We start from the raw sequence: 16,990 nt of genomic DNA, 5'->3' as shown, positions 1-16,990 counted from the left end.
CGATTGAGCTCAAGCCGGACCAAAATTTGATTTTTGTGCTTCATATTCATGCTCGGTTCAGCTTGAAAAAAGCTCATGTGTAGTAAAGTTGATGCCAATGTGTTAAACTTTTCATCAATGTGCTAAACCGGCCAAAATGGCTGTTCATGTATCTTTATCTTTGGAAGCTGAGACAGAGGCCTATTTTCTTATGTTTTCGCACAATCTCATTCACACGGTCAGTAGCTGACCGTGAAATTCATGTTCAACCACCATTTGATGTAAATCCAAGGGTTGAAAACAAAATAACTCAATTTTAAAAATATTCTCCTCACCTTTGGATTTACATTTAATAGTGGTTGAATATGAATTCCACAGTCAGCTACTAACTGTGTGAACGAGACTGTATTTTCGCATATGAATTTCTTATCTCTAGCTATTGCGATTCTATTTCGGTACCAACCCAAAATATGTTTATTAGGATCTATGTATTAACTAGCGGGAATGCCGAGGTATTTGTGCAAATAGGTATTGCCGATAATAATTATAAATATACGAAAGAACCTTTTTGTTTTTTGTAATTCCTATGATGCAAATGGAGCTTATCGGCAGAAAAGAATCAATTTAGATAGTCCTTGTGGCTCCGTTGGCGGCTAGATCAACGTGTTATTACTTCAAGAGAAACTCTGATCGAAGTTCCCTATGAATCTTTGGGTACTTCTCATAAGATTTATGGGCACTATGTAGAAGCGTTCTGGAATGGAGATGGTGTAACTTTGGCAACCATAATTGTTCTGATTCCACTCACCGATGGCGTCGAGCTACAAACTGCGAGCCTCCACTTCTGCTTCTTCATCATCGTCATCTGCTCAGTACAAATACGACGTATTCTTGAGCTTCAGGGGGGAAGATACCCGGAAGAAGTTCACGGACCATTTATACGATAAGCTGGAGTGGCGAGGAATCAAAACCTTCAGGGATGACCCAGACCTTGAAAGAGGTACATCTATCTCCCCTGAGCTCCTGGCCGCAATTGAACAATCAAGGTTCGCAGTGGTTGTCCTGTCGCCAAATTACGCTTCTTCCAAGTGGTGCTTGCTTGAATTGGTCAAGATTGTTCAATGCATGGGTGACAGGGGGACGATTCTGGCCGTGTTTTATGAAGTGGATCCCTCTGATGTACGATATCAGAAGGGGAGCTTCGCAGAGGCTTTTGCTAAGCACGAAAAGGACTTGAACAGGGTGCAAGAGTGGAGAGATGCTTTAACCAAAGTGGCTAATCTCTCTGGTTGGACCTCAAAGGATTACAGGTATGTTATTGCTGTTTTGTTGGGTCAATTGTTCTATGACAGTACTACGGAGACAACCTTTGTAAATTGAACTCATGTACTTTCGACCACGTAGCTTAGTTTAGTGGAATACAGATTACATGTTAACGCAGGTATGCTGCATATAACGATCTTTGAAGATTAGTTATGGATGCGTTGAAAAAGCTTTAGGATTGAGTGAGTTAGTGGCTTGCTCTATAGAATTACTTACTAGGGAAATTTCATTATCGATCTTGGTAATCTGTATGTCTATGTGATCTAGTTTATGTAGCACTGTAGCTTCTATGTGATTTGGTTCTTGGAAAGCCCCTTTGTATCTTGCACTCCTTTTGAGTTGAACTTTTACTGAAAAGCAGAAAACTTTGCTAGTCCAAATGTCAGTCATCTAATTTGTCTTTGGTATAATGTTGCTTAAATCAGTCAAATGTTTTCTTCTTCTGGTAGGTATGAAAACAGACCTTATTAAAGAGATTGTGGAAACACTATGGAAGAAAGTGGATCCCACAGTTGCATTACCAAAGTCTGGGGCCTTAGAGAACTTAGTTGGAATTGATTCCAAGCTGATGGAAATAGAATATCTTTTAGGAACAGAAGAAAGTGATGTCTTCATTGGAATATGGGGTATGGGTGGGATTGGCAAGACAACCATTGCTAGACATGTTTATCAGAAACTTTCCTATCATTTTGAAGTTTGCTTATTTCTTACTGATATCAGACAACTTTCTGCAACACATGGTCTAGTTCATGTACAAGAACAACTCCTTTGTCAGATCTTGAAGGAGAAAAATGTTGAAGTACGAGATGTATATGATGGAATGACCAAGATAAAGAGGTGTTTGTTCAGTAAAAAGGTCATTCTAGTTTTTGACGATGTGAATCAGTTAGACCAACTGGAACAATTGGCCGGAGAAAAAGACTGGTTTGGTTCAGGAAGCATAATTATTGTGACAACTAGAGATCAGCATCTACTAGACCTGCACGGCATAAAGAAACAATATAAGACCAAGGGATTAAATGACTATGAAGCTCTTCAGCTGTTCAGCTGGAAAGCATTTAAGAAGGATTATCCTGAAGAAGGTTATAGGGAAACTCTTAGAGAGTATCTTGGATTATTCCAGAGGCCTTCCATTGGCTCTTAAAATTCTGGGATCTTTTCTGTACACAATAGAACTAGGGGTGATTGGGAAAGTGCAGTAGCTAAGCTAAAGAAAGCTCCTATTGATCAATTGCTGTTTAAAGCACTCAGAATAAGTTATGACGGATTAGATAGGGTGAACCAGCAAGTTTTTCTTGATATTGCATGTTTCCTCAAGGGAATTGACAAAGACCGAGTGATTCAAATACTAGATAGCTTGTTTGGCTTTGACACGCGTGTCATCATAAGTGTTCTCGTTGAGAAATCTATGTTGACCAATTTGGGCAACTGTGTGGATATGCATGATCTAGTACAAGAAATGGGAAGGGAAATCGTCCGTTTGGAGTCTGAGCACGAGCCTGGACAACGTAGTCAGTTGTGGCTTCGTGACGACATCTTTCATGTACTCAAAAATAATATGGTAAGAGGTTATGCAGAAATACCAAGCTTGGATGAAGTTTAATTTTAGTATTTACACAATAATTTTACTACAGCGGAAGTAACTTCTCGTATTCTCAATTGATAGGGAACAGAAGCAATCAGAAGCATAAGTGCATAACCATTTGCTTGCCTAAAGTGGAAGAGCTAGCTTGGGATCCCAATGCCTTCTCTAGGATGTCTAAACTGAAGTTTCTCAAAATGCAAAATTTGGTTCTACGCCAAGGCCCTGAATTTCTTCCTGATGACATGAGGGTTCTTGAATGGACTTCATATCCTTCAAACTCTCTTCCTATAAAATTTCAGCCAGTGAATCTTATTGAGCTTACTCTGCATCATAGCAAAATTCTTCACCTTTGGCATGAAATAAAGGTTGTTTTGTATAATTTTATGATATCCAATTTTTCGTTTTCATTTAATCCTGAAATAGAAGGTTTTGGAAGCTATTTTGAGTTTTTAACCATTTTTTTCTTATGTATTCACAGTACTTGAACAAGTTGACAATTATCTATCTTAGTTACTCCGACAACTTGACAGAGACCCCAGATTTCACAGGCATTCCAAACCTTGAGAGGCTGGTTCTTGAAGGTTGTACGAATTTAGTTTCCATTCATCCGTCAATATCAACTCTCAGAAGACTTGAAGAACTGCCGAAGTATTACGAGTTTTCCAGGTGAGTTAGAAATGGATTCTCTTGAACTACTTGATCTTTCTGGCTGCTCAAGAGTGAATACACTTCCACGACCTGTCAGATCACTCAGATGGACCCAAAAGTTATCAAAACTTTGTTTGAGTGGAATTGGCAAGAAAAAAGTTTCATATAATTCAGTCCATTCTCATGGGCTGAGTCTTGTATTGGCCTCTTTGAAACATTTCTGCTACTTGAAAGCATTACATCTAAGTGACTGCAAATTAGGTGAAGGAGCCATTCCTGATGATATTGGTTGTTTGTCCTCCTTGGAAAACTTGGATCTTAGTGCAAACAACTTTATCACTCTTCCTTCAAGCATTAGTCGGCTATCAGAGCTCAAGTGCTTGAATTTGGCCGATTGCAAAAGGCTTGTACAATTGCCATGTCTTCCATCCTTTTGTGGCGCATGTTGTGTGACTGCAGACAACTGTATATCCTTAAAAAAGGTTCCAGATCCACCAGAGTTGTGCAGATTATGGAAGCTATCCTTCAATTTTATTAACTGTCATAGCCTCAAAGATGGAGGAATTGAAGATGGAGGAATTGAAGATGGAGGTGGTGGTATTGAAGAGGATAGCGAAGATGAAAGCTTACACTGTTGTTCTTGTTTTGAGTTCAACAACAAACTTTATCTTACGAATTATTGTGATTTTGATGAATATGTTACATGTTATAATGATCTGGCGATTGATGATGGAGGCATTGATGTTTATGGAAGCTCTGGAGATTATGGATTCACTTCTTACATTATATATTCATATCTACAGCGGTTCCTTGAGGTCTCTCTCTCTCTCTCTCTCTCTCTCTCTCTCTCTCTCTCTCTCTCTCTCATTTAGACATTCAGTTATGGATATGATCCTTTGTGTTGGTGCAGGAACCCCCTCCCTTTTTCGAGGTGTTCAGTATTGTGGTTCCTGGAGATCATATTCCTCGTTGGTTCAAAAATACTAGTGTTAGACACTCCCCACTGAGACAGGCGCCACCAGATTGTTCATCATGTAGTAGTAAGTGGATCGGCTTTGCTCTCTGCGTTGTTTTTGGGGCTGACGAAAATTTGGATTCCCTTGGTGACGATCATGCAAACACAATTTCGTGTTCTTGGAAGCCTGGTCTTTTTATACCCGCCAGTTTTAGTTTTCATCTAAAACAAGTTATTCAGTATGATCACCTTTGTCTATTCCTTCTGCCTCCAGAACATACTAATTTAACAGATCCAAAATTCATCAAATTCCTCTTCCAAGCTGGCACAGGCTTGAAGATGAAGAAGTTTGGTGTCCGTACTCTGTACAAGCAAGAAGTAAAAGAACTCGAGTTAAGGAAGAGGCGATACGAGGAACGTAGTTTTGATTGTCATTGGAGATCTGATGTGCTGGAACCTCTGTTCAGTCGTGTAGAGGGAAATAAGTGGACAGTGTAAGTGTTCTAGTTTTTTAACCTGAGATGAGGAACCAAGCGTTCTGGATCCACGCCAGATAACTTCAAGAGACTTATCTTTCTTTCACATTTCTCTGTCCTGATAATCAATCCTTGCAAAATGTACAGAATCAAATCCAAGCTGCACAATGTTGTAGCTTGTAAGAATCGTTAGTAGACCAGGACTATGCAACAGCAAGCAATAAGTGAAAAATATGCAACGCAAAATATGTTTATTCAGGCTCTGACTTGATTTAAACAATGAAGCATTATAGATGCAATACAACACATTTTATACCTCAGCTCCAAGCAAGTAAGCCCGCACAGCCGAGTGTCCAAATGGATCGATTTACCATCCTGCTCGGGGTGTCTTGTTGAATTGCTCATTGAATATTGCTCCGTGACCTAGTGTTGTCTGGTCAATCATGTCTATATAATGGTAGGTTGCTTAATCATGCATGCACCAACCACCATTTCTATGCACATACATTTATATATAAGAGTATAAGACCTTAACAACAATCCAATATCCAAACACAAATAACACAAGTTTTCAATACAGGTCAATAATACACAGACTCCAGCTGCCCAGAATCTGCTACACTTTGTGTTAACCACCATCTTTGAAAAAATGCCTGAAATTAAAACCAAACCGAATCAGGAAAAAAAACACACAACACAAGAAACTTAAACACATTGTCACCCCATCCAGATTCATACCATCTCAGCAAAGACAAATTTCCTACTCGGATCACGAATCAACGATTCCACGACAGAGTCCAACACGTTCTCAATACATGCATCCTAATGAAACAACAAATTAGTAAATTAACTGTTGAAGTAATTAATCCATTTACAGAATTAAGTGGTTTATCTGTAACCTGAATGCTGTTGTTTGATCCAACATAGTACTGATCAACAGTCTTCAACCATCCAACGTCGTCACGAGAATGTGCAACCAGATGAACATTCAGTTTGCCTTCCACCAGACCACTGCTAGTATTGTACATCACATAACCGCCATCAACGGCTTTGTCACACAAACAAAAAACAACAGCAACAATAAGCACACACTTGAAAGCTGAGGCACCATTGACTCTTAAATCTCAGCAATGTGTAAATTTCAATGCCGCAATCTGCTTTTGGAAAATAGGATATGTAATTAGTAGGGCTGTAAGTATGCTCAAGCCGCTCGTGTTCGACCCGTGTTCGGCTCGCTTTTAGTCCGTTTGGCTCAAGCTCGTAAAGTTAAATGAGCCGAATTTGAGCTCAATATTAAGTCCGACCTTGAAAATGAGCCGAGATTGAACAACAAGTATTCGGCTCGTTCAACTCATTTAACTCACGCGCTAGCTCGGACTTGTTAAAAGTTCAGCTCGTTTATTAATTGAACTTGACTTATTAACTTTTATAGTATATATAAAGTATAATTTTTATATAATAAATAATATTAAAAATATTATATTAGTTCGAAACAGCTGAAAGACTTCTTTTTAGAATAATTAGTTAAAGACTTTAAGTTCAATAACGAGTTTGATTTGTTATTTGTAGTTTATTACAAATAAAATGGTTTTTGTGTGATGCTATTACATTAGATTTTGGATTTTATTTTTCATTTCTTAATTTAAATTTTTTAAATTCATCTGATTCAAACCGGCTCGATTTGAGTTCGACCACGTCTAATAAAATGAGTCGGCCCGAGCTTAGCTCGAGATTTTTCAAGCCGAGCCGAGCTTGAACATAAAACATAAAAATTAAATTTTAGCCCAGCTCAAGCTCGATCGAATGAAAACGAGTCAAACATGAACAACTAAGTATTCGACTCGACTCGGCTCATTTACACCTCTAGTGATTTAATAACTGAGCTCAGACGTGCTTATGGGAAAAAGTTCTGGTTATAAAAAGTGGAATGTTAAACAGTCACTTTCGAGTTTTGATAGTCAATTGGTTTTTACTAAGTTCATCCTTTAATGATAGTTCAAATTAAGCTAATTGACCAATCAACCAGAAACTGCCTCTCCCCTTGATGTAATTCTAAATTGAGTTTTTTTCACCAACAGTCCCTCAACTCTGGTGTACCTACCAATGTGATACCTCAACTCTTAATCGTACCAATGTGATACCCAGACTCTAATATTGCTATCATTGAAGTACTTCCGTTAGTTTTTTTAAACTTTTCCGTTATCTTGGTGACGTGGCAGGTACATGAGGCCCACAAAGAGGGTTAAAAGACAAAATTAACCTCATCTGAGAGGAGCAATGTTTTTCCCGCCCTTTACCTTGAGAAAGACACCCAACAATTCCAATTTTGACGCCGATTTTCCCTCTCTACTCCTTAATTTGTGTCTAATATCTAAACTAAAGAACTACCGCCAACCAGTCAACCACAATCTGATAAAACCTAGATCAATCTCATTTTCTATTTTTACCCTAGCACTTGTTAAACTAACAGAATAAATATATAAATTTATATGGAACATCTCATTTCCACAATCTCATAAGAATATAAAAACACATAACTTAACGAAATTCAAATACATGTTTAAGTACCATTAGTTGCCACCTTTTATGTTGATCTGCCATGATTTTTGCTTGTAAGAACTAATGGTACATGTAGTTGAATTTCGTTAAGTTATGTGTTTCTATATTCTTATGAGATTGTGGAAATGAGATGTTCCATATAAATTTATATATTTATTCTGTTAGTTTAACAAATGCTAGGGTAAAAATAGAAAATGAGATTGATCTAGGTTTTATCAGATTGTGGTCGACTGGTTGGCGGTAGTTCTTTAGTTTAGATATTAGACACAAATTAAGGAGTAGGGAGTGAAAATTGGCGCCAAAATTGGAATTGTTGGGTGTCTTTCTCAAGGTAAAGGGCGGAAAAAACATTGCTCCTCTCAGATGAGGTTAATTTTGTCTTTTAACCCTCTTTGTGGGCCTCACGTACCAGCCACGTCACCAAGATAACGGAAAAGTTTAAAAAAACTAACGGAAGTACTTCAATGATAACAATACTAGAGTCTGGGTATCACATTGGTACGATTAAGAGTTGAGGTATCACATTGGTAGGTACACCAGAGTTGAGGGACTGTTGGTGAAAAAAACTCTTCTAAATTATATAGAAGTTCATGACTATATATGAATATTCCTTTGTTTGACTGACTCGCAATTTATGCATTCGTATCGGAATCTCACGGTTTCCTCAAAGGCTTTCTTAGTCCACAGACTAATCTGTACCGAGAGATCTTGTCAGATTGCTCGCAATTTTACATAGGAAAAGTGGATACAGATGCCAAACCTGATTATACATTGGATCTGGTTGACATAATAAATCCTAAGTAATTGCTCATTAAGTTTCTATGATCTGCCGGTGAATCATATTGTCTAAAATTTTGAAGTTAAAAATGAGAAATAACTTCGATCTTCAGATTTAGCTAGTCCTACAAATCCTTAACCGAAGATCGTACTTTGAAGTTGAAAATGAACACCATTCTCATGCAACTAGGACGTATGAACGTAATGGCATGACCCGGCCAGCAAGTATTGACTTGTGAATAGCTAGCTACAAAGCATTAAATATTTAAATGATGTTTGTACAAATTGTGGGTGAAAACGTGGTCTTCAATTTGGTGGTGTACAACTTAAATAGGAAGGAAGAAAAATAATTTGCCTTTTTTTTTTCCATGTATGATGGGTTTCATATCTGCTTTATTCTAGTCTTTCTAGATGTACTTGTAGTGACTTTGTGTATCGATCTATTCTTGAAACTCAATTTGTTCGTATGGTTAAAATCTCAACACTTTCTGCTTAATAACATTTTTGCAAGCTAGTCAACATATTAAAAATTCCAACCGTATGAATTCATTTCATTTAGATGAGGAAATGGACGATGCAAGAATAGTATGTTAATTAGTTTACATAGTTTTGGGATGACGATATGCATTTAGTAATGCCTTTCATTTACCTGTAGAAAGTTGTGATTTCATTATCACACACCTGCTATTCACAAATTACCTATAATTTAACTTTTTACATAATTCATAATCAAATGTAGGTAAGATATTGGAGAGAATTAAAACAGTATGAATACGTGTTTTTGAGTTTACATGTCGAACACAACAGTTAGTTCCACTTAGTTCAATTTAGACAGCCCCTATTGCTACAACTTGTATGATTTGCATATGTCGTCGAAGTCTTGATATGTCATTATTAGAGTTAGGTGCATTAATGACATGATTTGATTGATTTTTTCTTACATTATATTTATTATGTAGGGGTATGTCTATTCTTGAATGAGCTTATCCGGAGGTTAAAATTCCAACACTTGTATAACATCGCACAAGTTGAAATATTAAGAATTCATACATTTGATTGAACGTGATAAACAATAAACCACCTGATTTGGCAAATTAGTAAAAAAATAAATAAATTACATAAAACAGTAAACCGGTGGAAGCGCGGGAAGGTCCCCTATTCGGTTAACGCTAATTTAAAAAACCGTGTCCCTCCCGCTTATCCTACGTGTAATTACCTCGCTCCCGCCACGTCACCGTCCCCATTCCGATCACCTTCTACGAGAACACGGTAACCCCAAGGCCCCATCTTTGTCTCTCAGACATTTCCCCCAAACCCTAAAAATCAAAATCACTCCCCCAATTTCTCCCAAATTTCGAAACCAAATGGAGTGCTCCAAACCCAATCGGGTCCATTTCGAACAAAGGGAGCCCCCGAACCCGAATCGGAAGCCCAAACTGTACCCGGATGTCGTCCAATCCAACCCGGACGCCCAACCGAACCCGAAACCCGAACCGTCGGCGCCGAGTCTCTACCCCACCCTGGACATGAACGACCTCGTCGGTGACCTGTTCCCGGAGGATCCAAGGTATTATGAGATCCCGCCGGAAGATCAATTCCACGATAGCCTTGAGCCGCCATCGGCGCCGCCGCTCGCGGCTGAAGAGGTGGTTATTAGGATTCCCGGCGCGATTGTTAACCTGATTGACAAGGAGTACAGCGTCGAGCTCGCCAGCGGCGACTTCACGATCGTGAAGCTCGTACAAGGCGACGACGTCGTCGCCGTCCTGGCGCGCGTGGAGGACGAGATCCAGTGGCCGCTGCTGAAGGACGAGGCGGTGGTCAAGCTCGACGATTCGCACTACTTTTTCTCGCTGTACGCGCCCGAGAATCCAGAGTCGTCGTCGGCGCCGCCGCCGGAGACCGTCGAGAATGAGAAGGAGAAGAAGAAGAAGAAAGAGAAGAAGGAGAAGAAGGAGAAGAAGGCAGCTAAGGATGTGGATAATTTCTTGAACTACGGGCTGACGATCCCGGCGAAAGGGCAGGAGAAATTGGTGAAGGAATTGGAGGAGGTTTTGAAGAGCTGCAGCAGTTTTTCTGTGCAGAAGGTTTCGGAGAAGGCGAAGAAGGGGGAGGCGTTGGATAGCTCCCTGGCGTTGGATACTGCGCCGGGGGAGCTGAGTTCAGAGAGGAAGAAGGAGATGAAGGAGCAGAGCGCGGCGTACTGGACCACATTGGCTCCCAATGTGGAGGACTACAATGGGCGTGCTGCTAAGTTGATTGCGGCCGGGACGGGGCAGCTGATCAAGGGGATATTGTGGTGTGGAGATGTGACGGTGGAGAGGTTGAAATGGGGTAATGAGGTTATGAAGAAGAGGATGGAGCCGGGTTCGCATAAGGAAGTCAGTCCCCAAACTATGAGGAGAATCAAAAGGTATAAGATCATGGCTCAATATCTTGTTTTGTGTTATTGTCTCTACTATTTGGCTCCATGAATATGTCTTGTTCTGGTTGTTGTTTTTCTGATCTGATGGATACTAAATTACTAACTAACTGCAGATTATAGTATTATATGGGAAAAGTTTATTTTGCATATTAAAGGGCAGTTTTTGTTTCGAACTAATGAACTTTTGAGTCAGTAAAAATTAGGAATTTAATTTCATACATAGGGTCATGCTGCCGTAATCGGTACTCGGTTTTGTATTTTCATGTGTTATTGTAGGATGCTGGGCCAATATTAGATCAGCAGATATGTTTGGACCTGCCTTGTTATTGTTCCAAACTGTATGTCTGCAGTTAAGGATCCCATTTCCTAGTTGAGTCTTTAGGAATTAGGATCTTGTATTTTTTCTGTGTCAGCAGAATGGTTATGTATCTTTGTTATCCTTGCAGGGCCAAGAGAGTAAGCAAAACAACACAGAAAGTAGCGACCTGTGTCCTCTCTGGGGTGTTGAAAGTTTCCGGATACTTCACAAGTACAGTGATAAATTCCAAAGTGGGAAAGAAATTCTTTCGTCTTTTGCCTGGGGAAATTTTGCTTGCAGGGCTGGATGGATTTTGTATGTTTTTCCATTTCTCTTGAAACTGATATTAGCTTTCCCTGCAACTCCTTATCTTACTTTCTTCTATAATCACAATGCTGCAGATAATGGAGTTTGGTTTCCCCATGTCATAGTAATGTGATTATGAGACTTCTATAAATTATGATTGATTGATGAACAACTGAACATAACCTAATTTTTAGTATACCAGACAAATCATCTTTGAGCACTCACTGTAAAAGGGTGGGATTTGTAGTTTTCAGATATCTTTATACCATTTTGGACAATCACCGTGCATTCACCCAGCGATGTTTAGATATATCTATATTTGATTGATCAGAATGCAGACTAAGATCCAAACATGCTACCACAGACTATCTATTATGCTTTCTGTTTCTTTAATTATTAAATGACCAGATTTTGATCAGGTGGTACTGTGGTAGAACTTGTTTGATGTTCTGGTACTAGGTTGCACCATGTCTAAAATCATCATTGTTATTGGTGATCCAGTCTCAGTTGTCCACTAATAAGTTATGTGTTTATCCTTATAGTCTACTAATTGCTTACTTTTTTCTTCTAACAGGTAAGGTCTGTGATGCTGTTGAAGTGGCTGGAAAAAATGTCATGTCAACATCATCTACTGTTACAACTGAGCTCGTCTCCCACAAGTAAGCTTATTGCTGTAGAGTATTGTAGTTGTTATAATGAAACCAAGAAATATTCATCTCAAGACAGAAATGATGCTGGTTTGCATTGGTCAGGTGTAAATGATCCAGCGTCACACTTTAGGGATCATGAACCAAGAGTAAATAAATTTTGTGTTAATTTGTGTCTATCAGTGACCTAACCCAGTTTTAGGTTAATTTGTGTCTCAAGAAAGAATTGGTGCTGGTTTGCATTGGTCAGGTGTAATTGATTCAGCATCACACTTTAGGGTTCATTAACCAAGTGTGAATAAATTTTGTGTTAATTTGTGTCTATCAGTAACCTAACCCAGATCTCCCAACTTAAATATGTTTCTGGCATCACTCAAGGGATTCTCTGTCTACATGACCAATTAAGTTGTATGGCTTAGTTTATTAGATTCAGTAAAGAAGTGGTGTTTCTGCTATATCTGTTCTGCAGGTATGGTGAAGAAGCAGGGAAGGCAGCAAGTGAAGGTCTTGATGCAGCAGGACATGCCATAGGAACTGCATGGACTGTTTTCAAGATCCGAAAGGCATTGAACCCGAAAAGTGCTTTCAAATCCTCCACCTTAGCCAAATCTGCCGCCAAGGCAAAAGCTGATGAGGTAAGGGCAGCAAAGAAGAAGTAAGTGGTTCTCGGAATCTTCTCATGTGCATAAAACTAATTAGTCCAAAGTTATTCTTCATTGACATTGTTTGCCCAAGGAAACCCCTTGACGTTGTTGTGGTACTATAGTAGGTGGATTGTCAATATATTTTATATTTGTAACCATATACTATTCATCTATAATTGATACATTGGTTTCCTCCTTCATAAGCACCATCAGGACCATAGCTTGAGCTCCTGTTCTTGTGCCCTTGTGTTGCTTGAGCTTTCTACTATTTCTTTTGTTTATAAGAAGCTCCTGCCCTGGTGTTCTGTATCCAGTCGTATCCGGAAAAAGGACCAATATGAGATAACGTTTTTAAACCTCTTCAATTTGTACCATTCTTCATTCCTTCCCTAGAAAAATGTACAAAATGACTGAAAGATTGTATATAATGAATCATGCCTTGAATGAAAGTGAATTTTTTCAAGTAAAGTTGTGTGCATTATAGTATGAAACATGCAATCTTTGTCATTGCAAAGTTTGTATGACTCGAAATGAACCATCAGTAGATTATCGGGGCTTTTAGTCCTCTCTGCTTTTGTCAATATCAAAAGAATATATATCAGAGACCATGACTTGGGAATCTGTTGGTACTGGACTATTGGTAGATTCTAATTCTTACCGTCTTCCTTTCCCGGCTGTAGACCCCCTTTTTCACCGGAATGGCCAGGATTCGTGTTTTGAACTACTAAAGCTGCAAATGAATAACTTCTAAAGCAAGTATGCCTTTCATGTATCTATCTCCCTCAAGATTCAAATATAGTTGGCAGAGCACCAACCCACCAAAGCTGTGGATCCCATATTATCTAAGCCTCCAATTACACATAACCTAACACCTAAACCCTTTGAGCTTTGCCATGCGTACGCAACTACTCACCACTTTGCTCACGTTTAAACTTTATGGCTAAGCTTAACATCAATATTATACCATTCTGGGTTCACAAATAATGGAGCCACCCAGAACTAGAATTTAGAAGATTGAGAGGGTACAAATTTGATGTTGTCCCCCTTCTCTTTGCTTTAAATCTAGGCCACGCAGCTACCTCTTCTTGGCTCTCTCGTGGACTCTTTTCAAGTCATTTAGACGAATCAAATCTCTCTTTAGTGTAAGTCCTCGCAGATATGATATTCTTCTTGCCCTAAAAGCCAATAAATTATCTTGTACTCTGATTCTTTTGATCTGATTATAGATTATGAGTATCCTCAGTCCTCACCCTATACATTTCTTCTTGTCATCTTTTCCAAAACGATACTGGATTACTGGTTATCTTGGCATCAGTAATCATGTCTAAGGATTTTGTTATTCCTTCCAAATCTGTATAATCTTAACGATTGGTGTTGCATTGACAATCTTACCAATGTTCAATCCTAGAACTTTCTTTTACAAACAGCCAATAGCATATGATATACTTTTATGAGAAGATTATGATATTCAAGATGCTTGTGATTAAGATTGAACATGTTAGTACACTAGAGTGACTAGACACATACTGAGCTTATGTTAAAATGTTGTTAGGGGCTAGTTATAATGTCTCACTTTGGTCCTTATCCTCCATTGCTTTGATTTTATCTAAACTCAAGTAAAAAGATGAATTCGTGGTAAAAAGATGAATTAAGTTGGACCATTTTTCACACTCCTTTTTCATCTGGTGAACATGTTCGGACTTATATGACAGCATCATGAGATCATTAGAGATGTAGCTTATACTCAGACCTTGCGAAACCTTGATCTAGTGTTCTTGATGATCCCAGTCTTTTCCAGCTTTCTACCAGCATGTTTTGTCCAAGTAAGAATGTAAGATCCACTTTTCAAATGACTCTTCACGCCATGGATGAACTGAAGCTCCAAAATGGTCACCAGACTATACCCCTATAAATCTATGGCAATTAATACATTGGAAACATTACTCTATCAAAGAGGATGAGCCACTAGTGAACTAAGTTCAATAAACAATTATATCATTGCATATTTGGCGTTGCTTTCTATCCTGTTATTAGGTCATGTAGTAAAAGGTTGAAACCACAGCTTGTAATTTTTAGTTTTTAAGATAAATCCAAGAACTTTTGACACCAGTATAATGTTTGTAACATAAAGACTAGGGATCATGGGTACTGAGGTGGATCACAAATCTTGTGTTCTAGAGGATGATGAATTAAGCAAGGTCAAGGCAAGTGCATATGATATGTTCTGTGTATATTCATTCCATTTGTATAATAAAGCCGCCCTTGGCACTTAAACTTCTGGATAAAAGATTGTTATCAACAGCTACCCACTTTCCCAACAAACAAATTTAGGACAAGTGAGATCTTTTATTCCACAGAAAAGTTTAATTGCAATATTTTACTTATATTGTTTACTTGAAAGATAAGTTTCTTCTTCAAGAAAAAAGCTTATACGATCGGTCATGCTACAGTTGGATTTCTCATAACATTCGATATACATTATTGGTTCATTTCAATGGTTTCATTGGTTTGAAATGGTTAATTGTTTCACATGGTACGTATTATGTAGAGATGATCTTCAGATATCTTTTGTTTATTCTGATAGGTCGCGAGATATTTAAATCCCATATTGTATGTCTAAATGTCATATGAGCCCTCATTTTCAGTTTTTTTTAATGTGGGCAAAGAATTTTGTTTTATGTGAACATTTTCAATTAGGACCATCTCGTTAAAAATTAGTTGCAGACCTTTTCGATTCACAAACTTTTTGATCTTATATTTATATATCGACCGTTTAATCTATATATATCAGAAGATCATCCCTATAAAATTTTGTCCAAATTGAAAATCGCTATGACATTCATACATATGATTTACTCATTATAAACTTGAACGATTCATATTTGACAATTTTAGAACCAGACGTGGGGTTGAGCCTCCCAACTAGGCTGGGTTCTAAACCCTTAAAAAATATTTGACAATTTGATCGTTCACTAATTTAATCTACTTTGATACCTTAACGATTACTAAATTGGCTGAGAATTTATATAAGTAATTTACTTATAAAGACCTAAAATCTAAACGGTTTAGATGAAAAATTTGATCAAAAAATATGTTTAATTAACAATTAGTTAAAAAGTCATCATCTAATCCTAAAAAAAAAAAAGATCTTGATTGAAAAAAGCTCCCTTTGTTTCACTAATGTAGAGGGGTAATTCAAACCTCAAATCTATTGTACTGCATCATACCAAAACCAATCCGATGATTAATAATTCTTTTGGAGAGTGGCCACATTGCTTCAATGTAAAACTTTCAGTCTGCAAATCATTTCCACCTACCATATCATTTCAACCTACGTACCAGTAACTAATTTAGAAACATTATCACAGTTGACAAACTGAAAGATGATTCAGAGTCTGACTATGAAACCAATTAACAAATCTAGAAGGTGACTACTTGAGTAGTCTACTATATTAACGAGTCATCAGTTTCCAATGTTAAGCCAATGGGTTGTGGCATGGGTTTTACTTCAATAATGAAATTACTTCTACCTTTGTTAAAGTTTATGTTAGTTTTGTAGCCACTGATTACTAATTTCATAATTTCATTGCCGATAGGTCATTATATCCTACACTCCATCAAGTATATGAAATTTTAGTTCTTACTTCATAAACATATTCTGAAGAAGAACAGTTTTCAATAAATTTATCCTCAATTTAAAGGAAACACACTAATTTATATTTGTGTGAAAACACACACTACAGTTTCATAAATTCATACTTTTTATTTTTGGTCAAAACTATCAAAAATTTAACTTCCTTGTAAAATTTCATTCTTCATGGATCAGAAAATTCGGTCATCCTAGTATCTCACCAATTTAAACAGTATCCACACGAGGAAAATGCTCCGGATCTTGCGGAGCGTTTTGGAGAGGAGAAACCTAGGTTTGGTGGTGGCGGCGGAGAGTTTCATGCTCTCTCGATCGTGCGTTATGGGACGGCGACGGCGTGGGCTCGGAGTTTCTCTAGCTTGTGATGTCGGGGTCCAGACCAAGTTGTGTCCTTGGCTCCAATCGAGACAAGAGGTGGCTGTAGGTGTTTGTTCATGGCAAGATGATGACGGTGGCTCTGATCTGCCTCTGAGGTGGTTTGTGGTGGCAAGTCGGGCTGAATCTTTTCCGGAGAGATGGGGGGCAGCGATCGGGGGAAAGCGGTGCCAATCAAGACTGTGCCGGGGTCAGAATCCTTGGGTTTTGGAGGAGGCTCTTGTTTCGGTAGTCCTGTGCTGAGCCGGAGAGGCAGGTGGCGGCGGCAGTGGAAATTGTCGACGACCCGATGATGATGACAACTGGACCTTTGGGGCGGGTCTGGAGCTGGGCCTTGGGGCTTA

General features: G+C 38.5%; 2 protein-coding genes across 2 annotated transcripts; both read left to right on the top strand.

Annotated features, from left to right (window-relative positions):
- Positions 1 to 783: 783 nt before the first annotated feature.
- On the top strand, positions 784 to 5,020 carry LOC126792401 (disease resistance protein RPV1-like). Its single transcript, XM_050518850.1, is given in 9 exon segments — positions 784 to 1,294; positions 1,758 to 2,404; positions 2,406 to 2,465; positions 2,468 to 2,863; positions 2,969 to 2,995; positions 2,998 to 3,252; positions 3,366 to 3,520; positions 3,522 to 4,350; positions 4,446 to 5,020. Coding segments are annotated over 9 exon segments (3,417 nt in total). The 5' UTR covers positions 784 to 789; the 3' UTR covers positions 4,989 to 5,020.
- Positions 5,021 to 9,569: 4,549 nt separating this feature from the next.
- Positions 9,570 to 13,083, top strand: LOC126792914 (protein EARLY-RESPONSIVE TO DEHYDRATION 7, chloroplastic-like). Its single transcript, XM_050519465.1, has 4 exons — positions 9,570 to 10,715; positions 11,174 to 11,340; positions 11,906 to 11,990; positions 12,448 to 13,083. The coding sequence occupies exons 1-4, from the start codon at positions 9,667 to 9,669 to the stop codon at positions 12,635 to 12,637; spliced, it is 1,491 nt and encodes a 496-aa protein (XP_050375422.1). The 5' UTR covers positions 9,570 to 9,666; the 3' UTR covers positions 12,638 to 13,083.
- The last annotated feature ends 3,907 nt before the right edge of the window (positions 13,084 to 16,990 follow it).

Source organism: Argentina anserina, chromosome 1, assembly GCF_933775445.1.
Source record: "Argentina anserina chromosome 1, drPotAnse1.1, whole genome shotgun sequence".
NCBI classification, from domain to species: domain Eukaryota; kingdom Viridiplantae; phylum Streptophyta; class Magnoliopsida; order Rosales; family Rosaceae; genus Argentina; species Argentina anserina.
Note: the sequence above shows the minus strand (reverse complement) of the source record. Positions and strands in the feature narration are given on the sequence as shown.